The sequence below is a fragment of the Equus caballus genome, chromosome 2, assembly GCF_041296265.1.
Source record: "Equus caballus isolate H_3958 breed thoroughbred chromosome 2, TB-T2T, whole genome shotgun sequence".
NCBI classification, from domain to species: domain Eukaryota; kingdom Metazoa; phylum Chordata; class Mammalia; order Perissodactyla; family Equidae; genus Equus; species Equus caballus.
Genome location: NC_091685.1, coordinates 63,531,599 through 63,555,818, shown reverse-complemented (window position 1 = coordinate 63,555,818; position 24,220 = coordinate 63,531,599). Strand labels below are relative to the sequence as shown.

Genomic DNA, 24,220 nt, shown 5'->3' with positions numbered 1-24,220 from the left:
AATCAGAATATAAATCAAAAGAAAACGAACGCAAGACATATCATAGTCAAACTTCTGAAAACCAAATATAAAGAAAAATTCTTGAAAGCAGCCAGAGAAAAACAACACTTTACATACACGGAAACAAAAATTTGAAAAACTACTGACATATCGTCAGAAACAACGGAGGCCTGGAAGCAGTGGAACATCTTGAAAGTGCATGAAAGTGGGGGTCCCCAAGGTATAATGGAGTTTTTCAAAAGACCAGCCTTCAAATCCCTTGGCACAATACTACTGTACATTTGACTTCCATTAGATATTCTTTGTTGTTACCCTTCAGGAGCTAAGGAATCTGACTCAACTGTTTACAAAACAGGCAACAGAAAGACAATCTCTGTATGACTCCACTCATACATGTAAGTTAAACATGTAGACAAAGAGAACAGATTAGTGGTTACCAGGGGAAAGGGGGGGTGGGGGGTGGGCACAAAGGCTGAAGGGATGCACATACAACATGACTGACAAACAGTAATATACAACTGAAATTTTACAAGTTGGTAAACTATCATAATCTTAATAAAAAGTAAAAAAAAAAAAAAACAAAGGCAACAGACAGACAGCAGTTGCCCACTATCACCACCTCTGTTCAGCAGTCCCACACCATTCAGATGAGAGATCTGCTTCAACTGGTGGCATTTGTTCCATCTCTGGGCAGAGTCCTGTCACCTTGCCCAGGCCCTATTCAATTTAAACTGAAATTCTCTTTACCTAAAGCATTTGAGGAAGGAATGTCCAAGAATGGTGGTAGTGAAGATCACATTTACTCTAAGCCAGATCTGACGTAGCTCCCCTTTGTTATGTAAATAGTAGAAAAGAATGAGAAATTTTAATACATATATCCCAGTAGGTACTCCTAATACAATCTCTCTCTACTTAAACACTTAGGGTTCAACAGATTTCACAGCTTACAAATATGTGGCATATATGCCTATGGTTAGACGGGAACCTGAGCATAAGAGAAGCACAAAGCACGCAGCATTTTCTGAAATGGCGTGCAGGTTCCTGGGTTGATTCATTTAGCCAATATGCTGATTTCATTTTCCCTGAAGGACTGGAATCTGAGAGACTGCCTGGGAACCACCCTCCCCCTGCTAATTTTATAAAGACCTGTTAACTATAATGTAATGGATAGGGTAAGTCTGCATCCTAGGTGGAAAAACCACTCTGAGATGTCTCATAATGCTGCCATTTTTCCACAGGGGAGACAGCTGCCAGTCTCTCTCAAGCCTGATACCTGGGCATGTTGGCTCTATGCCTAATAGGTCCGTAATTCAACTGCTGCCCAAAAAACCTGCATAAATAGAAAGCATAGTCAAAATATTTAGAGAATGGAGTGAAATTCTCCAGCTTGAAACTGTTTCCTCTTTTTCAGAAGAACTAGAAAAAACCTGTATCACTAATATGAGCAAGCTATTCAGAATGGCCTCCCATTTGGAAAGTTTCTGGCATTTTCCAACAAGGCATTGTATTATTGCAACGAGCCACCCAGTAATCAAAGAGGACTACTTATTTCCCACCAGAGTTAAAAGAAAGGATTAGTTCTGGTAAGTTCTCTGATGAATTTCAGTTATTGTTAATAAAGGTGGCATCAGCTTCTCTACATCCCTACCAAATTCAAAGAAAACTCAGGAAAAACAGAAAACAAAGGCTGCTTTATGATTCTATTTGAGTAGCATCTACCTTTCACAGAATAAATGCTTTTTAAAAAATTTCAATGACATTCAAAAAGTTGTAATTGAGAAAGAAAAAAAGTGAAATTTAAATTTACCTGGGAAGGTCTATAAACAAATCTCCCCACTTTTCTTAATATACAAGATAAATTCTAAGATCAAATTTTTTGCAACCCTACACAGTCTTTGAATAGCTTCAGATTACAAATTCAACTAAATAAAATATAAGAAAAGATTAGAGCAGTAATAAGCAACTAGCAACAGTAATAAGAAAGAAAACTTAAAACAAAGATTTTTACAGGAGAAAGTAAGTAGTAACAGCTGTGACACAAAGGGAAATTATGTAGCAGATACAAGAGCCTTTATCAGAGAAGTGTGTGAAAGCTGTCCGTAACAGGCAGAATATCTATACTGCCTTCCATCTCCTTTGACATGAAGGGATAAGAAAGAATCAACCATTGGGCACCTTTCTAGATTCCTTACTTGTATTATCTTAGACTTCTTTTTAATCCCGAAGTCGAAGAAGTTAAGTAATTCATCAAAGATCACAAAATGACTATTTATTCACAGGTCTGTGTCACTCCCAAACACATACTTTTCTATCATACCATGCTGCTGCTCAGAAAATATTTCTCATGAATTAGTTCCTCAATGAAATAATTTTGTTTAAAACTGGTCTAGCCCAAGTATTCCCCTTCCAGAAAAATTCTTCCTTAAAACTACGCTAATTTTCTTAAGCAACGCATGGCCCATCAGATCTTGCCCTTCTTTGCTACCTTTTTCTGTAAAGTACCTGTGCTGCAGGGTAAGTGGTTGGCAGTTTGCTTAAGACTTGCTCTAAGGCCTCATATTTAAGAGAAATGGGTAATCTCATAGATTGCCAAATTTACATCAGAAAGTGGATAAACAAAGTATTCAGAACTAAAGCCCTATCTTGCATATTTGGCTATTATTTTTCCTGGAAAATATAGCATCCTAACCATGACAGATGGAGTAAAGAACAAGAAAGAACCTGCAAGAGACTATAAAAAGAGGTTCAGGATCTCCAACTCCCAAATATCAAACCCTGACTTCAGTGTTCCAAAAGACTTCTATGATATCCTGGTAAAGGAATGACAGAGGTCTCCCTCAATCTTTGGGAGGTGATTAAAACTGCAGCTTCTGGAATCAGGTATAGTATAGCTCAGCTCCTCCATTACTAATCATGACCTTGGGCGAAATAATTAACCTCTCTGGGGCCAGCCCAGTGGCGTAGCAGTTAGGTTTGTGTGCTCCTCTTTGGTGGCCCAGGGTTCAGCAGTTCAGATCCCGGGTGTGGACCTATGTACCACTTATCAAGCCATGCTGTGGCAGGTGTCCCACATATAAAATAGAGGAAGATAGACACAGATGTTAGGTCAGGGCCAATCTTCCTCAAAACAAAACAAACAAGCAAACAAAAAATAAGTAACCTCGTTAAGCCTGGTTCCATAGATATAAAAAGAAAAAAAATCATAATGATGATATAAGTTCTATAAATGCTAAATTATAGTGTCTAGATGGTAAGCGCTTCTTAAATGTTATCTTTTCATCATCATTATCACCATCAACATCTTTATTATGACACAGAAGAAGTCTACAGGGTAACTGAAGGGGTTTTATAAACTTTCTGGGGCCAGCATCACTTTCAGTTTTGGAGAGTCTTAGAAGATTTAGGAAGTAAGCAGCAGAGATGGAAGTGGCAAGGCCTGAAAGAACTGAAAAAGAAACAAGCAGAAACTTCATAGGGAAAGAATCTGTATAGGTTAAAAAAAAACTATGTGCGTATATATACACATACACATATATATATGGAAAAGGGATTCAGAGTGAAACAGTATCTCATGCAACAACTCATTTTTCTATTACCATGATGGGGACGCCAATGTCAGGCCACAGAAGGTCCTCTGATGGTAGCTTGGGAGAATTCCACACCACCACCACCTTATTCAGGTAAGGGAGGCCATTCAATCTCTCTAAAGAGTTCATAAGCACTTCCTCCCGCTCGTAAGTCAACATCACTACTGTGAACTGTTCTCGTGGAACATTGCCTCCAAGTGCTGCCTGAAACTCCTTGCCAGAACCCCCAGCTCCACCACCAATAGGCCGAAATCCAGTCCCTGAACCCAAGAATTTGGCCTCTGAGGGCAACACAGGGTCAAAGGGTGTGTGGGGGAAAAGATGGAAAGGCCCTGGAGCAGAGTTCCAGCTGCGGTAAAAGTCAGTGACAGTCAAAGTAAAGTTGCGGAGGTATTTTGGCGAGGCATAAGGTGGCTCCGTTTCTACTGGCCCCAGGTCCAGGTCCCCATTGTCAGCCATGTTGGGATCAGTTCCAGCCGCCTTGCCTGAACGATGGGGGATCTCAGCTGCTGCCTCTTCCCGGATGGGAGCGGCTGGGATCTGTATGCGAGTCCTAATCATAGCCAGTACGGTATTAAAAATACTGTCAGCAGTCGAGAAGTAAGTCTCCCAGAGAAATCGGCCTTGCCGCCTCATAGCCAGTAGGTCACTATCCGAGAGACTTCGTAACAGGAAGTGAACCTCTGTAACACGTGGCTTGGGCACCACCAAGGCTGCCTCATTCCACTGCAGCATGTCCTGGTAAGGAAGCTGTACTTGCTCCCCCAGTACAACTGGGACAGCACCAACTTCCAAGGCTTCAAAGAGCCGTGTTGCACACCCAGATGAAATAACCAAGTGAGGGTCCCCAGGAGTGATAATGAGGGCAAAGGTAGAAAGCTTCAGTAATTCTAAGCGGTCCTCCCGCTCCCCACACAGTGCCCACTCAGTAGGCAGACTGGGTTTTGGCTGGTTTTTGCAGGTAAATTCTACCAGGACCTGATCTAGCTTGCTATCTTGTACAGCCTTTAGGGTAGCAATGATACGATCGTCATAGTCAGCTGGAGGGTCACCCTCCATTTCTTCTTCAAAGGAGCGGGCCTCCTGAAGGCTGGATCTCAGTGATTCAATCTTCTCACCCTGAAAGGTAAAGAGATATTTCCGCTTAACTGGCACCTGTGGTGGGATTTCCATGAAGTTGGGCTCAGACATGGCATGGACTAGTGGCGATACTACCAAGTCAAAGCCAGGTCTGTACTGGGCAGCATAGAAAGTGGACTGGGCCACCATGGCACGGCCTGTGCTGACATTATATAGTAAATTCTGTGTATCTGACTTCCGTGACAGATTGATGATAACATGGTTGTGTCCATCTGTCCGCCAATATGGTAGAGAATACAACTGCTTCTCAAGTTCAGCAGGCTGCAGCACTACTGGCTCCTGCATTTCTCCCACTAATATCACATAAAGGCAGGCAATGTCTGCATTTTCTGTAACATAAACGTTGGCTCGTGCTGTAGCCTGAAAAGCTTGCTTGACCAAGGGATCCAGGTAGCTGCCAAAGGCAAACTGGTCACTGTCATAAACATAGACTGGAAAACCAGAGGTGAGAGGGCAACGAGAATAATCAAAACAATTGTGCAGCCGGCAACCCCGCAGGACCTTTGGGGGAGGAAGGCCAGCATCATCCTTCTCTGGGAGCAATCGGATGGGCAGAGAAAGTTTGGGCTGATTTTGGGCCATCAGCTCTTTGTAAGAATGCTCAGTCTGGCTAATGACATTCTTAAGCTGAAGCAGGTCCTGCTTGGCATTCTCAATACTCTTCTTACAGGCTTCGATCTTCAGATTCAGCTTGGCAATTTCACTGTTGAGCTCTTGCCGCTTGGCTTCCAGCTGCAAGAGCTCTTCACTTACAGACTCACGGATTCGGCAAAGATCCAGCACGTGCTTTACTTCGCATAGCTCATTACCAGCCCGTGGGCCAAAAATCCGCTTGCCTGCCTCATCAGCCTCATCCAGAGTGGTGAGATAATAGTGAGCAATGAGGGGGAAGAAAACCAGAATGATGAAGAGTGTAAAACTGAGCCACGTGAGTCGGATACGGTTGGACCACCGTAACATACAGGTTTGACCTCCATTCCCCACTCCCCCATTCCGCAACATGGTATAGCCCGTCATGAGTTCCTTTGTGGCTCTTGCCCCCTCTGATCACGTTGGGTCACTCGCCATAACCATGAGTTTCAATTAGACAAAACTCAATCTCTTTTCACTCAGAAGTTTCTGTAAGAGTCAGTGTGCTCCCTGCACAAGGCACCAAATAGAATGGAAATTTCATTTTCCTCAGCTGTAATTGAAATGGTCTCTGACTCTATTCCAGCAGATTTTGAGTTCTGGTTGTTGACCAAAGAACACATCCTTAATCTTTATTAAACGATAAAAGGTACCACACTGTTGATGAGATGAAAGGGAAGAGGTCCCTGATGATGACACCCAGGAAAAATACCCTGGAATTAGACAGACTTTTTCAACTGCCATAGCTCTTGTTCCTTGGTTTTGCTGACCAACCAATATGCATAGTTACTATTCACAGTTCTAAAGTAGCTATTTAGAACACAAATGAGTGCCAGCCTCTTAACGATGTCATTGCCAACAATCAGGCCTGCAAGAGAAAGAGAACCATGTCAGTCTTGAAGAGATTATGTTTCACAACTTTGCCCTCCCCCAGTACATTTCTAGAAAAAACTTAAATCTTATAAGATGGAACAATGGTTGGAACATTGATGTGTGTCTCACAGAATATTTTAAGTTCAATGCAGGTTTTGTTTGGTATGGATATTTTACTTGTGGTTAATAAGAAATGGATGAGGATATGTGTCCAAAAACAGCTTCAGTTTTTACACACACACACCTTCTTCCTATTTAAGTGGATACAGAGCAGCATTAGAGCCCTACAAAATGATGATCAACTACATTCAACAGAGGGCAAAGATGTTTGCAACAATCTGTATTCCAGACTTAGGCATCATCTTTAGATGAAAAGAAACACCTTCCTATCCAGTCTTGGTAGCTATGTTCATTCCTGACATGAAAGTCTCCTTTTGAAGCACTTTAAAAAAAAAACGAAAAAGACTCTGTGAGCAGCTCAATTTGTTATATTCAGTGTTGAAAAGAGCTGAAGAGAACTCTTTTGATTTTTACCCAGTAGTAGATGCAGTAATCCAGAGACAAAACGTATTTTCCAGTTTGCTTCTCATTTATCTTCTGTTAGCAGACATCATGCACTCCTTCTTAAAATATAAATAGTAACTTGTTCTTTTAGAGAGAACACTATACTTAGAAATGAGGGGCATTATTTCCTATCCTTTGGAGACAGATTTGCTATTAGACGTTATGCCTCAGCGTCCTAATCTTCCAAAACAAAGATAAGTGTATGGAGATGATAATAAATTTTGTTGCTATGAAAATAAAGGGTAGAGGATGTGAGGGTATTTTAGGCTAATAAATCTCGAGACGACATTCCCAGTCCTGTTCTTAGGAAACTTTACTATCACAGGCTACAAAAGCTTTTCACTTGCTTTCACCTAAAACTCAGCATACCCAGAACTGAATTCATAATATTCTGTGCCAAAGAGTACTCTCAATTTCTTTCAGTAATTTCTTCCAGAAGGTATTTACCATACTCTTAACATGTCTAAGACATGCTTAGTGAGAGAATCTGTAACGTAAAATAATCCTTGACCTCATGGAATTTCCTTTAGCCTAAGAGATAAGATAGAAACACACAGCAAGGGTACAACTACCAGGCAGTATAAAACGAGTAGTGCTTCACAGATGCTCCCTCCCTAGTGGAACCTTTGTTAAAGATGTATAATTGTTAAAGGTTTGATAGAGTCTGCTCTCCCTTTAAATAAAAATAAAAATAAAAAGTTGATAGTGTTACAAAAAGGCTTGAGCAATTAGAGCAAGAGATAAGGACAACAAAAACCAAAAAATATTGATCATGCAAAAACCTAAATTTAGACGAGCTAAACTTTGATAATTAACCTGACCAAACATCCCAAAGAATGTAGGTCAATATTTCTAAAACATTATCCTTTTAACTCAAGCGTTAAAATCTTTTTGTTTTCAAAAGAATATTCTCTGTACTTTTGATCAAATCGTTAAGAAAGAAAGAATGGAGTGGAGGGAAAAAAAGAAGGCATAATCAAGGCAATTCAGCTGACTCATTCCCTCCTTACCGTAAGTTTCAGGATCCTTCCTTTCTCTGACTCATGTAGCATTACACGATTTCTTGAAACAGTGAACTTCGGGGCTTGCTCTCCTGATAGAAAACAGAAAAGAGGCACGCTATTAGAAAAATACTCGAAACCCTTTAAAGGTGCTATTAAAGAATTTATTTATTGTTCACTAGGAAAAAGCTCCTCTTATGCACATAAGGCGATGATAGAATTTAATGTCCAAACACAGACACTCTTTTAAGTGAAAAGGGGTAGTATTAATAAATACACTGGGACAAAAGGCATACACTCAAAGGCACCCTTGAAGGCAAACCATCCAGATATATGGCTACCTATTTATATGCTCTAAGAGGCAATAAACCAAAACACGAAAACTTAGGAAAGTCCTTACCTTTCAGAAGTATATTCTGAGATATTTAGAGAGGAAATGATTTATTTGGGATTTGCTTAAAAATAAACACGATGAGGGTGGTGAGCAGTGTCTGGAGGTATAGATGAAAGATTAGCCACAAGCTAACTGCTGCTGACACCGAATCATGGGGATACATGAGGGTTTATTATACTATGTTCTCTGCTTTTATGTATGTTTGAAACTTTTCTTATTAAAAACTCAAAAATATATTACAGAGTCTAGCCCTCTATCACCACTCTTATTTAACATAGTACTGGAGGTCCTGGCCAGAGCAATCAGGCAAGAAAAAGGAATAAAAGGAATCCAAATAGGGAGGAAAGAAGTGAAACTCTCGCTGTTTGCAGACGATATGATCTTACATATAGAAAACCCCAAAGAATCCATTGGAAAACTCTTAGAGGTAATCAACAACTACAGCAAAGTTGCAAGGTATAAAATCAATTTGCATAAATCAGTAGCATTTCTATATTCTAATAACGAACTAACAGAAAAAGAACTCAAGAACACAATACCATTCACAATCACAACAAAAAGAATAAAATACCTCGGGGTAAATTTAACTAAGGAAGTGAAGGACCTATATAATGAAAATTACAAGGCCTTTCTGAGAGAATTGGATGACGACATAAGGAGATGGAAAGACATTCCATGTACATGGATTGGAAGAATAAACATAGTTAAAATGTTCGTTCTACCTAAAGCAATCTACAGATTCAACACTATCCCAATCAGAATCCCAATGACATTCTTTACAGAATTAGAACAAAGAATCCTAAAAAGGGGCAACAAAAGACCCCGAACTGCTAAAGCAATCCTGAAAAAAAAAAGAACAAAACGGGAGGCATCACAATCCCTGACTTCAAAACTTACTACAAAGCTACAGTAATCAAAACAGCATGGTACTGGTACAAAAACAGGTGCACAGATCAATGGAACAGAATTGAAAGCTCAGAAATAAAACCACACATCTATGGACAGCTTATCTTTGACAAAGGAGCTGAGAGCATACAATGGAGAAAAGAAAGTCTTTTCAACAAATGGTGCTGGGAAAACTGGAAAGCCATATGTAAAAGAATGAAAATTGACCATTCTTTTTCACCATTCATCAACATAAACTCAAAATGGATCAAAGACCTAAAGATGAGACCTGAAACCATAAGGCTTCTAGAAGAAAACGTAGGCAGTACACTCTTTGACATCAGTATTAAAAGGACCTTTTCGGACACCATGTCTTCTCAGAGAAGGGAAACAATAGAAAGAATAAACAAATGGGACTTCATCAGACTAAAGAGCTTCTTCAAGGCAAATGAAAACAGGATTGAAACAAAAAAACAACCCACTAACTGGGAAAAAAATATTTGCAAGTCATATATCTGGCAAAGGCTTAATATCCATAATATATAAAGAACTCTCAGAACTCAACAACAAAAAAATCAAACAACCCGATAAAAAAATGGGCTGGAGACATGAACAGACATTTCTCCAAAGAAGATATACGGATGGCCAATAGGCACATGAAAAGATGCTCATCATCGCTGATCATCAGGGAAATGCAAATCAAAACTACACTAAGATATCACCTTACACCCATTAGAATGACAAAAATATCTAAATCTAATAGTAACAAATGTTGGAGAGGTTGTAGAGAGAATGGAACCCTCAACCACTGCTGGTGGGAATGCAACTGGTGCAGCCACTATGGAAAACAGTATGGAGATTCCTCAAAAAATTAACAATAGAACTACCATACGATCCAGCCATTCCACTACTGGGTATCTATCCAAAGAGCTTGAAGTCAGCAATTCCAAAAGTCCTATGCACCCCAATGTTCACTGCAGCATTATTTACAATAGCCATGCACCTACAACACGAATGACAAACATTAATGTACAACTGAAATCACACAAGATTGTAACCTATCATTAACTCAATAAATATATACATATATATATATTACACAGAGTCTAAACAAAATGCTTTTAAAAAGTCATCTGGAGGGGCTGGCCCTGTGGCCGAGTGGTGAAGTTCGCGCACTCCACTGCAGGCGGCCCAGTGTTTTGTTAGTTCGAATCCTGGGCGCGGACATGGCACTGCTCATCAAACCACACTGAGGCAGTGTCCCACATGCCACAAGTAGAAGGACCCACAACGAAGAATATACAACTGTGTACTGGGGGGCTTTGGGGAGAAAAAGGAAAAAATAAAATCTTTAAAAAAAAAAAGTCATCTGGAGACTGACTATACTTAATCTAATATTGCTAGTGCTACCAACTTATATATGAGCAGAGCTGGGAATAGAAACAAATGTTCTTATGGAAACCAATAATTCAACAATGAGTCAGAAAAATTTGTCCCCATTAATTCCATCTCTTTTACTGGAATAAGGCAAAATTATCATCCATGTCCACCAGCAAGAACTTTCTTTCCTAAACAGTTAATTAAATTATTTCAAGCACAAAAACGAAAGAAAAGAAAACCCTCAGAATCTCTTCTGTCATTCTCTGTAAAATGATAACAAAGGCACTAGGATCTAGAAATAAATGCCTCTCAAACATCAATAAGGAGCAATCTCCCGAAATTTTTACTCCCAATACAATACACATGCCTTATTCTCAGTCATCTGCCACAGCATTGAATGCCTAACTTGTCAGCCTGCCCCTACAATGCATTCTACGCACAGAAACCAGACTCATCTTCTTAAAACATGAATTAGACCATGTCTCTCCCCTCCTTAAAAATGTTCAATGGCTTCCCATTGTACTGCCAGGCCCTTCAGAACTAGCTCCTGACCACCTTTCCTAATTTCATTTGCCATCACTATTCCACTTGTTCACTCAACTTTAGCTACGCTAGCCTCCTCTCAACTCCTCAACTACGCCAGGCTCTTTACTGGCTCAGAACCTTTATATTTGCTGTTGAGTCTCAAATGCTGATCCTCAGGCTTTTCTCTGAGTGACTCTTTCTCAAGCTTCAGATATTAACTTTCATGACATTCCCATTTAAAGTAGCCTTTCTTACCCCCTGACACTCCCTGGCACTGACCTATTGATTTCCTTCATAGTATCTTTTCATTTATTTATTTCTTACTTACCTTCCCCACCAAAACCTAATCTTTGAGGATAGGAAGCTTGTCTGCTTGGATCACTGCTACTTCACCAGTACCCGGCATAGCGTCTGGCACACTGTAAGTGCTCTATAAATATCTGTTAAATAAGTGTTATTATATCACTGATCACTTCCTCATTGTACAAATTCTCAGCTTTTCCCTTGATTTCCAATGAAATCATGCTTTCTGGTATTCCATCTATTTCCCTGACTTATTCTCCCATTCTACTTTGTTGGCGCCCAGTCTTCCCCATCCCTCATATAGAAAATGCTCCCTAAGGCTTTCAACATAATCTAGTAATGGATCCATCCACTTAAATGGCTTCAACCCCCAAAGCTACTTGTCCAACTCTAGCCTTTCTGCTTTGCACTAGTAGATCAGTATTGCCAACTCCCTAGAGGATTACCTCTCCTAGGGTATATCATGGTGACTTCATGATTCCAAATATCTTTCCAATAACTGTCAGTTCTGCCCATACTACTACATTCACCCAATCTTACAAACTAGAAACAGTGTGATATACAGGAAAGAGTACAGACCTCAGCGCCAGCTAGACCTGGATCAAACCAGCTTTATAAGCTATTAGATTGTCACCTAACCATTCTGAGCCACAGTTTTTTCATCAGTATAAAGGTAACAGCACTCATGTTCAGGATTGTTACAAAAATTAGAGATAGTGAATAAAAAATATCCTGCACAGTATCTGGCATATAGCAGGCTATTAGCTACAAGTCTTAGAGTTATTTTTAATTCCTCTAACTGCTTACATCCACATCTGATGTCCTGCCAAACTGTATCCATTCTTTTCAACAATAATAGTAATTATGGTAATAATACATTTATAATAATAATAATTTACAATAATGTTTGTATGTATCCCTTCCTTTTATTCCACTGCCTTCACCCCAGTACTGGACCATAACAAACCAAAATGCCTAATCTCAAATTCCCCATCAACTTATCCTGTGTATTACTTTAAATTAATATCTTTCATTTCATCTAATAGTGCTTCAGTTTGAATAATTTCAATTGATCTGTCGTTGAGTTCGCCAAACCATTCTTTTGCTGTATCTAGTCTACTGTTAATTCCATCCAATAAATTCTTAGTTTCAGGCGCTATATTTTTCAGTTCTAGAATGTCTATTAGGCCTTTTTAAGAGATTCCATTTCTCTATTGAAATTTCTCACCTATTCACTTTTTCTATCTTTTCCTCTATTTTCTTCAGCATATTTATAAGAATTAAATTCCTTATTTGCTAATTCCAACATCTGGGGCCACGTGTGAATTTGACTCTATTTTTTTCTCTTGATCATGGGTCATATTTATTTGCTTCTTTGCAATCTTATAACTTTTTATTGTGTGCTGGACATTGTGTTGAAAAGAACCACAGACACTGGAGTAAACATAGTCTTCCCAAGAGATAGTATATTTTTTCTGTCAGGCAGAGTGAATATAATTATGTAGAGACCTTCACTATCTCTATAAATACTTATTGCCTTAAAATTTACTCTGGTTGATATTAATATCAGTCATTCAGCTTTTTAAAAAAGTTTTATCATGGTAAAATATATACAAAATTTGCCATCTTAACCATTTTCAGGAGTACAACTCAATAACATTAATTACACTCACTATGTTGTACAACCATCATCACTATCTATTTCCAAAACTTTTTCATCATCCCAAGAAGAAACTCTGTAACCATCATACAGTAACTCTCCGTTTCCCTCCCCACCCAGTCCCTGGAAACCTCTAATTTACTTTCTGTCTCTATGAATTTGCCTATTCTAAATCTTCATATAAGTAGAATCACATAACATTTTTCCTTACGTGACTGGCTTATTTTTAATGTTTCAAGGTCCACCTATGTTGTAGCATGTACCAGAACTTCATTCGTTTTTACAGTTGAATAATACTCCATTGCAGGTATATACCACCATTTTGTTTATCCGTTCATCTGTTGATGGACACTTGGTTGTTTCCACCTTTTCAGCCACTCAGCTCTTAGTTAGTATTTGCTTACTTTAACTTTTTCCATTCTCTTTCTAGCAAAGTTTCCATGTCTTTGTTGTTTTACATACCTCTCATAAACGTGTAAGAACAAGATTTTGTTTTTTTAATAAAAATCCAATATAACAATCTTTGCCTGTAAACTACAGTGTTTGATCCACTTACACTTACTGTGATACAATAAAATTTATTTCTAACAATCTTTAGTACTTTTTATCATTTTTTTCCTATGCTCCTCACCCCTTTCCTGACTTCTGTTTAGGTGATCAAGTTTTTTATTCCTTTTTTTTTTAACCCTCTACCAGTCTGGAAGTTATATATTCAATTTATCTTCTTCAGTAGTTATCCGTAAAATGTAACATGCATCTTTGACTTAAGTCAAAAGTTTAACATTACCTCTAGTATTTCTTCCCTATTCTCAATTAATAAAAGATCTTTACCTCTGATTACCTATCTCTGACTTTTATGTCATTATTGACTGACATCCTGATTACAAAGACTGATGATTATGGACTTTCTGAGAACAGAATCAATAGTCAACCAATTTTTAGCCAAGACTAGCTCTCTGCCTCCATCTCCAATTAAAATTCTTTATAATACAACGTCCCTTCTTTGGCTTTAAAAGTTCCTGACTTTTATACTCCCTATTGGGACACTATTTGGGTTTCTACCTGAATCTGTGCTCCCAAATTGCAATTCTTTGATCCCAAATAAACGCCTGCCTCTTAAACTGGTTTCTGGTTTCTGTTTTTGCAAGTTGACATATGACATCAGAAAGCGGGACTTGAGGCACTCTTTATCTTCGTGGACTAGTGTCCCCTGGAAATGGGTTTGGTACCAACACGAGTCCCCTTGTGTGCTCACCACTTTCACGGATGGCTGCACTGACTCCTCCAACTGTGAATACTCTCTGGTTCTGACCTCCTTCCCTTTCGGTTGAGGTCATTGCCTTTCTTTGGGATTCTGGGGCAATAGCCCCATCTGGGATGGACTGACCAGGAGACAAGTGTCTCCAAGCCAGCTCACAGCTATTGCCGTCTGGAAGGGTTTCTCTGTTTGAGCCGGGTCACAGCAGCTCATGGCTGTTGCCGTCTAGAAGGGTTTATTCCCTATCTGGTGAGTACTCAAATTCTGTCTTTTCTGTCACTTGTCCAAATAGCTGTAGCCAGTGGGTCAGAAGCATAGCTAACAACCTGGGGCTTGCAAATGGTGTCTCTTTGTCCAGCCATGCTTAAGCATGGAAATTGAGAAGTTCCTCTCTCGGGAATTCAGCTGGGTTTATATTTAAGAACTATAGTCCTTCCTCTTAAAGATGATTTAAAATTACAGTGGCTGGGGCCGGCCCCATGGCCAAGCAGTTAAGTTTGCATGGTCCACTTCAGCAGCACAGAGTTTGCCAGCCAGATCCTGGGCATGGACCTACACACAGCTCATCAAGCCATGCTGTGGCAGCATCCCATGTAGAAGAACTAGAATGACTTACAACTAGGATACACAACTACATACTGAGACTTTGGGGAGGAAAAAAAAGAGAGAAAGATTGGCAGCAGATGTTGGCTCAAGGCCAATCTTCCTCAATTAAAAAAAAAAGGAAAATTACAGTGGCCACTTTGGGGCTCCTTTGAACTTCCAAAACTTGTCTTTTCGTGCACTAGACTTGAGAACCACAGACCTGACAAATTGAATGTATCTTTAATTACTAAAGAACCAAGCATGCCACCTTCCAGCACACCTGCTTAAAAACCATGGTCCAGAAAGCTGCAAATATTTACAAACAGCAAAATCTTGCTAAGCTTGTTTTGTGTCCTGAGAGCTTGGCTTCCTAACCATCAGGCTGAGGGCTCTAAAATACGGTCAGATAGAAATGTCAGTTACACCCCATTCGCGCAGAAATGGGAGTTAAACTCCATTTGCAACTAGGATCTTACCAAACTGCCAGCCCTCAGGAGAAATTACACTGACTATAGAAGGAACATTCCAATTAGATAAGGTCATTTAAGAAATACACTTAAAAGCAAAAGCTTCAAAATTCCAAAATAGCCTATTGAAAGTTTTGTTACAAAAGGCTAATGAAAAATTAAGATGTAAGAGGTACCTAAAAGAAAAGACTATACAAATGTCCATTAAGTGAATGGCTTTACAGACACCCCCAGATCTACTACCTTTGAAGGAGGGCCCCATATGGGCCCCTCCATGTGTTAAATAGACTCTGAGAGATTTTCTGGTAAACGGCTACATTATTCCATTAAGCAGTCAAGGGGAAACTAAAATTAAAATTAATGGAGTTGTTTAATATTGCCAGAAATATTTACTGTTTGCCTGGAATGAAACCTGACAAGATATCTGAAAGGATTTAGAAACTTGGCCAAATTGGAAGCAAATAGTCAGAGCGTGGTAGAAATTTTTTTTAGGCTTCCTCAAGCTAAAATAAAGTTATGTACCCAGAGAGAAAGAAACAAATGAAGGATAATGTAATTAAAAGGGTATGTTGGTCCTTGATAAGCAAGTAACCTCCTATTTATCTCAAAAAGCTTGTAGCCTCTCCAGGAACTGTTATGTAGACCACCCTTGATTCCTAAGACTGAAGGGAAAAAGCGGGGAGGGGGCAGCTTTTGGAGATGCAGACTGCTATGGAAGCACTCCTGCCCAAAACTCTAAGGAAAATTTTAAAACGAGACTGTAATCTCTGTTTGCATCCGTCTGTACGTTTATACGTGTGTCTATATATGTATGTTATAAATATGTGATATTTTTCTACCTCCAGATGCTATCATCAAGAGTAGTTTATAAGAGAGGTCTATTTAATTGGCTTAAAAACAAACAAGCCCTATATATATACTCTCAAAAATATAACTAGCCAAATGAATTTCAGAATCACATGATCTAGGAAAATGTTCAGTATTAAAGCTAACTTAAGTTTGCTGGTTTAATTAAAATAGGCATATCTTTAGAGTTATTATTAAAAATAAAACTTTTGTTCTACCTAGGTTTACCAAAAGTCAAACAAATTCATGTTATCTCTGTTATAAAAGTTGGCAGCAAAAAAATTGATGGCTGATTTTGTCTAACATCTCACGAAGTTTTTCTAGGTAATCTAAACATAATTACTGGGAACAAATAAACTCAATAGATGTAAGTAAAATAAAAGGGTTTTAGGTGAACTTTCTAACAATAATTCTGTGTTAACTTAAAAATAACTTCAAATCTTTTGGTAACTTGAAACCTTAGAGTTCTGCTAACTTAAATTAAATGACAGAAATTTATTGAGTATCTAATTTCCAAATAAGGTAAAATAATAGACATTAATTACTAAATAGGTTTATCTACTTTTAGCTTCTTATTACAGAAAAAACAAAAGATGCTTAGGTCTATTAGTAAACACGTCTTTTGTCACACTAAAAATTTATGCTACCAAAAAAATGTATGTTTTCAGTAAAAGAAGGTATAAAAAATGGAGATATTTTTGTTAAGAAAGTAAATTTGTCGTAAAATTTGTCATGGGAAAGCAGAAAGGACAAATTCTGAATGTAAGAAAGCTACAGAAGATTTGTGGAGGAGGAACCCTGAGAAAAAGAGTTTTGTGTATCATCAAGCTGGCTAAGATTGGAATGAATTTAATTAAGTAAATGAATTTTTTAATATCAAAAAGATTCACGGAAAGGACTCTGAACTTACTCTAGAATGCAGTTTCTGATAAACTTTCAGATCATAAAACTGAACCGGGTGAGAAATTATAGAACTCTAACGGAGAGACTGATGGCTTCATAAAGCTGCTAACAAAAGATCAAGAACAACTATTAGTTACGTGGGACTACATGAACTGAGGCAGATGCTCTAATGTTTTGTTTTTCCAGATTTAAAGACATCTTTTCTCTTAAGATATCAGCAATTTGGTAAGATATAGCTTTGTAAACAAAGAGGAAACATTTACTTTTTCTCCCTACCTGATCCCTCCAGAATTCAGAAATTCAGCAAGTATTCTTATTTTCACTTGTATAAATAATTGGGCCAAGTTTTTAATATAAACAAATAAGCTTTACTGTGATTATCTTAGCTAAAAAAAAAAAAAAAGTTGAGGGTAATTGTAGAGAGAAAAAATATGCTGGCACCTTCACAGATAGAGATTCTAGTACTGTCAATTGTCTTTGAGCTTTTGTTATAACCTATAGACTGGACTCCCCTGGCCTAAGGGACTGCCTTTGGTCTCACCGACTGTTCCCAGCATCCTCGTTGGAAAACATAAACTCATTCCACATGAGACAGTCACTAGCAGATCAATGTCTATTTGTACACAATCTTCTGCTGATCCCCTTGTTGTCTCATGCTAGTATGACCAGCTACTGTAAGTCTCGAATGTCTTATATTCAAGCCTATCATCAACAGGCTAAAGAAGATTTCTTGGATTCCAATTTAAAGGATTCTGTTGGTCACAGTCCAGAGTCTGGTGACTGGGTATTCTGGAAGCATCATCAGAGGAAGACAGCTCTTGAGCTCCAATGGAAAAGACCTTACCAAGTGTTCCAAACCATTGACACTGCTGCAAAACTACAGGGCATTTAACCCCTCACAGCTAAGTAAGGCTCCACCTGACATCAGGTCCTGCACAAATGCTGGAGGCCTCCAAACCGACTACAAAGAGAAGCAGTCAACGTCGAGGCAGACAGCTTTCCCAAGATGGCTGGACCTGGCCTGTACAACTTTGACTGTTGCTTCTCACCTCACTTTTTCCCTCTTTCTTGGAAAAGTAATACTCTTGTCCGCATCTCTTAATCTATTACAAAAAGGGAAAATCTTTCTGTTGGGTTTGTCATCAGAAGCCTCATTCTGTACGAATTTAGAGAATCCTTTCGTACATTTAATTACCAATCTCTCCACCACTCCTCCCCTAATTCCTTGTGTTAAGCGTCTAGAACTTCTTATCTAACCAATCAAACCTCCAGAGGTAACACTTGTAGCTGTTGTAAATACCTCTTGTTGTACTTGGGTAAACACCTCTGGTAAGGTAACAGCAGAACTAGACCGACCTTGAGCACTAGCTGAATGGTTAACTGCAGTGCCATGGACACCCCATAGTTCTTTGATCTCTTTAGCTGGCTACCCCCAAGAATTGCTTCCTGGTTCAGATCTATTCTCAGATTTGAACTTGGCATTTTGTTTATTTTTATAGGAATTCGCACTGTTGTACAATTTTGTCTCCTCTGCATGGCTGAATGTTATAAAAACATCACTCAGTGCTTTAAAATTATTGCTAAGGCTAATGAGACTTCATCTGAGAAACTTGGAGGAACTACAATGTTTGTCCTTAAAGGAACTTGATGGTAAGGCTTTTCTCTGCTCTGGCAGTCTTCTTGCTCAAATGTGGCCTAAGGCTCCTAAGGAAACCACTTTCCCTCCTGCACGGGACATGATATACTGGGAGTGAGCCTTCCTGGTGACGTGGGACCAATGATACTTGGATGCCTAACCAGCAATGCTTTCCAACAGTCAATTAGCAATGCTTTCAAATGGTTGATCAGCAATGCTTTCAAAGAAAGGTCTCAAACAAAAGGGGAAAATGTCAAAATCGACTTCAGTGGAGTCATTTTAAAATGGAATCAGAGGGGGCCAGCCCAGTGGTGCAGCAGTTAGGTTCACACATTCCACTTCGCTAGCCCCAGGGTTCACCAGTTCAGATCCCAGGTACAGACCTACACACCGCTTATCAAGCCATGCTGTGGCAGGCATCTTACATATAAAGCAGAGGAAGATGGGCATGGATGTTAGCCCAGGGCCAATCTTCCTCATCAAAAAAGAGGAGGATTGGCAGCAGATGTTAGCTGAGGGCTAATCATCCTCAAAAAAAATGGAGTCGGAGATGACCTTCCAGAATAACAGCCTTGCTGTCTTGAACCTTGGACTGAGTCAAACCTTTGGACTGGGCCAAAACAGCAATTGTCTTACAAGCAATTGTTTGAGAAATTGACAGGAGAATAGATATCCTGATGACAAAGGCTGAGTACTGTAGACTTTCTGACGATAGAATCAACAGTCAATGTTTAGCTAAGACTAGCTCTCTGCCTCCGAGTCCAATTAAAACTCTTAGTAATAGAATCTCCCTTCTTTGCCTTTAAAAGCCCCTGATTTTTACTCCCAACCAGGACACTATTTGGGTTTCTACCTGAATCTGTGCTCCCGAATTGCAATTCTTTGATCCCACATAAACACTTGCCTCTTAAACTGGTTTCTGTTTTTGTAGGTTGACATTTGAAATCCCTCTACAGAACACTACATTATTCTGGGTACCAGGTCAGTGCTCAATAGATAACGACACTAGTGAAAGTCTTTGTTTACATTTTCATTCTCAATCAAGTTTGAGATTTAGAGCCTATATAGTCTTGGTTTAAGGAAAATAAAACACTGTAAAATAAAAGGAGAGAACTTCACAGCTGGGAGGAGGCTTGAAGGCCATCTGGACTTGCCGCCAGACTACCTGGCTCAAAACTCAGCGCAGCTTTGAGAATTTAGGAATGTTACATAATTTCCTCCATAAAGTGATGCTGAAAATCCCTACCTATCTCCCAGGCTATTGTGGGGATTAAATGAGATATTATAGATTAAAAAATTTGTGGGACACAGCTAAAGCAGTGCTGAGAGGAAAATTTATGCATGAAATGCTTACATTAGAAAAGAAGGAAAGTCTCCAAACCAATAACCTAAGCTCCTACTTCAAGAACCTAGAAAAATAACAAAATAAACCCAAAGTAAGCAGAGGAAAAAAAAAAAACCTAAAGAGTAGGCATCAATGAAACCTAAAACAGAACAACAGAATAGAAAAGGCAGTAACACAGAGGTTTGTCAAGAATTTTGGCAAGACTGACAAAGAAAAAAGAGAAAAGATATAAATTACCAAGATCAGGAATAAAACAGGGGATCTCACTACAGTCCCTGCAGGCGTCAAAAAGATAATAAGGTAAGACTATGAACAACTCTGCACACATAAATTTGACGATTTAGATGAAATGGACCAATTCCTTAAAAAACACAACTCACCCAATATGAAATAGACAGTCATGCAACAATTAAATAAATCAACTTCATAATTTTAGAACTCCCAAAAAAGAAATCTCTAGCCCCGGATGCTTTCACTGGAGAATTCTACTAAATGTTTAAAGAATAAACACTTATTCTACAAAATCTCTTTCAGAGAAGGGAACACTTCCCAGTTCATTTTATAAACCTAGCATTAGCCTGATACCAAAACCAGACAAAGATAGCCCCCAAAAGAAAACTACAAATATCTCTTATGAAAATAGGCACAAAAATGCTTAAAAAGATATTAGGGAACAGAATTCCGTAACATATAAAAAATATTAAATTACGTTGCATTTAAGAAGAGAAGTATTGATTTAAGTACGGAAGTGTTATTTTAATATAGTTAACCTTATCCAGAAGCATGAAAATTCTCTCCATTTGTTTACACCTTCCTTTATGTCTCCTATCAAAGTGTTTTCTCATTCTCACCTCCCCCCATATCCCATATTAAGTTAATTTGTATTTTATATTTTTTACTTGTCCATTCTCCTGGTTCTCCATCCCAACAGCTCTTTCTCTGGTTCCTTTCACTACTCCTTACATACAGTTGCTCCTCATGGGTTTGTCATTTATCTTCTCTCTTTCTGTCTTTACTTACTAGAGCTTGCCAATTAGCTTCAATTAGCCCCTCAACTGGATGACTCTCAAATTTACTTCTCTAACCTTGACTCCTCTCCTGATATCTCTTTTCTAATGGTCAGCAACATAGACATCCACACCTTAATGTTCTAATGGCAGCAAGGGTACATCTCCCATGAGGAGAAGGAGGTTACAGTAGTAAGTATCTTACACCAGCAAAGAAGGAAAAAAATTTCAAAATACTTGTATACAGCTAGAGATTTATCATTCAGATCATGGCCAATGCCTTACTTTTTATTTTTACTCTTTCCCTAATCAAAAATTTTGCTGATAAATAGAAGTATCTGATAGGTAGAAAATGCTGATAAGTAGAATTCCTGATCTGCTAGGCACTCACTGGAGGGCTTGAAACAAGCTGTGTTCCTGGAAAGCTGAAATGGTAAAAAAACTCAATCCAAAAGTCTAAGAGGTAGCTGAGAAGTTAGCTGGGGCACAGAGTTCCGATTCAGAATTCTGCATGTCCTTATAGGCCCCATCCATCTTCTCATTCCTGTACCTCAACATAGCAACGCCCTCTACTATCTCCTCTTCTTTGCAGTGTCTTATCTTCTAACATTCCTTCTCACAATGGCAAACTCTTTAATTATCAGCAGGCACCTTACCTGTGATCAGGACCTTGCTTTCAAGAGTTTGTTGATATAACCACCATCCTACTGACTCAACTTTTCTTCTTTTAAAACTAAAACACTCTGATATTGAAACTTCTTATTATGGATTTGGGATATCTCTCTGTTTATTTTGGTCTTCTTTAATGCCTGTCAATAAAGTTGTATAATTTTCTTCATACCAAAAAACCCCCCACAAAAACTGAACTAAAGGGAGAAAGCAAGCAGAAGGGAATAGCCGGTTCCCTTTGGGCTGCTATTGTGCATTACATTTGAAAGGTATGAAAGGAGAATGGGGCAAGCGACAGAGAAGCCAGACATGTTCCAGACGTTCCCAAATGAAACCTTCAACTCACTTTAATATTTTAAATAACTATAATTATTTAAATTATGTTTAATTTTAATTATTTTATTATTTTAATAAATAATTTAATAATTTTTAATTATTTAAATTAAAAAATAGCTAACATTTATTGAATGTTTACTGTGTGCCAGGTTAAACCTATTACGTTCCTTAAATACTTACCTTCACAACAATCCTATGAAATAGGTACGACTATTATTCCCATTTGTTCATGAGGAAACCAAAGTAGAGAGGTTAAGTAATTTGCCCAACTGTCATCCATACTGACTAAATCTTGGATTGAAATCAAAGCAACTCTAACTCGAAGGCCCACACTCTCAATGTCTTAACCATTATGGTAAACTGCCTGCAATATTAACTCAAGGAACACAGTGCACACACATATCATGCATAAATTATTTTTAAATTATCCATATTACTATTGCTTACCATAACTATGGATAATGATTTATTATAATTAAAATACACGGTAACACTACTGTGAAAATAATTAAAGGAAACTTCATTTAAATTGGAGTCAAGAAGCCCTGAGAGGGCAGCTCTCACGCACTACCACTCATTGCCATCTGCAGACCCTAAAGAGGAAGAGACCTACCTTTCATCCCCAAGAGAAAGAAGCCTGCTTTACTACCCCAGCAGAAAGAAGGAAGATTTTCTCCTCACCCAGCAACAGCCCAGCCAATGAGAAACCACCACATTCAACCACTGAGAAGTTTGAACTCTAGCTCTCCTCCAATGCACTCCTATTTAAAAGAGCCTCTCCCGACTTCCTCCTTTCCTCTATAAAAGCAACCCTCTCTCCTTTGTCCTCTGGAGTTGCCTATGGTTCACCACAGTTTGCATTTACTGAATTGCAATTCCTCTGATATTCCTAAATAAACTCATTTTGATGGTGAAATAACTGGCTAGTGAAATAACGGTCCTGTGGCATAGTTGTTAAGTTCAGCACACTCCACTTTAGCAGCCCGAGTTTGCAGGTTCAGATCCCAGGTGCAGACCCACACCACTTGTCAGCCATGCAGTGGCAGTGACCCACATATAAAGCGGAGGAAGACTGGCACAGATGTTAGCTCAAGACTAATCTTCCTCAGCAAAGCAAAAAGGTGTGGGGGGGGGGGGTAGTGCCCATCAAGAAGGCAGATTCCATTACAACCCAGATCCAAGTTCAACAGAACTGTCTGGACATTATTGCTGTTATTGCCATCACCAGAGGCCCTTCAAATCAGGTAAAGATAGTTCGGTACAGGAAATCATTTCAGTAAGGTTGTTGAAAGCAATATTCAGAGGTTCTGTTTTACTTTTAAATACTAACAACCCAAAAGAACATAATTTCCTGATTTCCTACTATGACAAACAGCCCGTTATGGCAAGGTAGTACCAAGTTCAAAACTCAGGAAGTATATTAATAAGCACTAAAACAAGTTTCCCAATACTATCACCATTGTTAAGATTTTTTGTCTTTAAAATATCTTTATTTTACTTCATACATGATTAATCATTTAATTAGATATAAAAATCTAAGTTAAAAATAATTTTCCCGGGGCCAGCCCAGCAGCGCAGTGGTTAAGGTCACACGTTCTGCTTCAGCGGCCCAGGGTTCACCGGTTCAGATCCCGGGTGCGGACATGGAACCACTCATCAAGCCATGCTGTGGCAGACATCCAATATATAAAGTAGAGGAAGATGGGCTTGGATGTTAGCTCAGGGCCAGTCTTCCTCAGCAAAAAGAGGAGGATTGGCAGCAGATGTTAGCTCAGGGCTGATCTTCCTCAAACAAACAAACAAATAATAATAATAATTTTCCCTTAGGATTTTGAAGGCATTGCTCCACTGTTAAGATTCTAACTTCTGAGGCCAGCTCTGTGGCCAAATGGTTAAGTTTGTGTGCTCTGCTTTGGCGGCCCATGGTTTCTCTGGTTCAGATCTTGGGCGCAGACCCAGCACCGCTCATCAGGCTATGCTGAGACAGCATCCCACACGCCACAACTAAAAGGACCCACAACTAAAATATACAACTATGTAATGGGGGGCTTTGGGGAGGGAGGGAGGAAGAAAAAGAAGGAGCCAGAAAGGGCAGACTTGGTAGCTTATCCAAAAAAAAGCTACTAATGAGTAATAGTTGGCCACTGCCTTATTTTAAAAAAAATATATATATCTCTCCAATAAAATCTAACTTCGAAAAAAAAATGGGGGCTTGCCTGGTGACAT

General features: G+C 38.9%; 1 protein-coding gene across 2 annotated transcripts in view; it reads right to left on the bottom strand.

Annotated features, from left to right (window-relative positions):
• The window catches only part of EXTL3 (exostosin like glycosyltransferase 3), a 41,288-nt gene extending 35,079 nt beyond the window's left edge, over positions 1–6,209 (bottom strand). Inside the window, exon 1 of one of the 2 annotated variants that reach the window (XR_011436661.1) lies at positions 3,597–6,071. Coding sequence is in view for 1 of the 2 variants with exons in the window: in XM_023636221.2 (XP_023491989.2) it covers positions 3,597–5,744 (2,148 nt within the window). In the remaining variant the exon portion in view is untranslated. Of the gene's footprint in view, positions 1–3,596 lie in introns of both variants that reach the window. The other variant, XM_023636221.2, reaches the window with a different exon arrangement.
• Between the last annotated feature and the right edge of the window lie 18,011 nt (positions 6,210–24,220).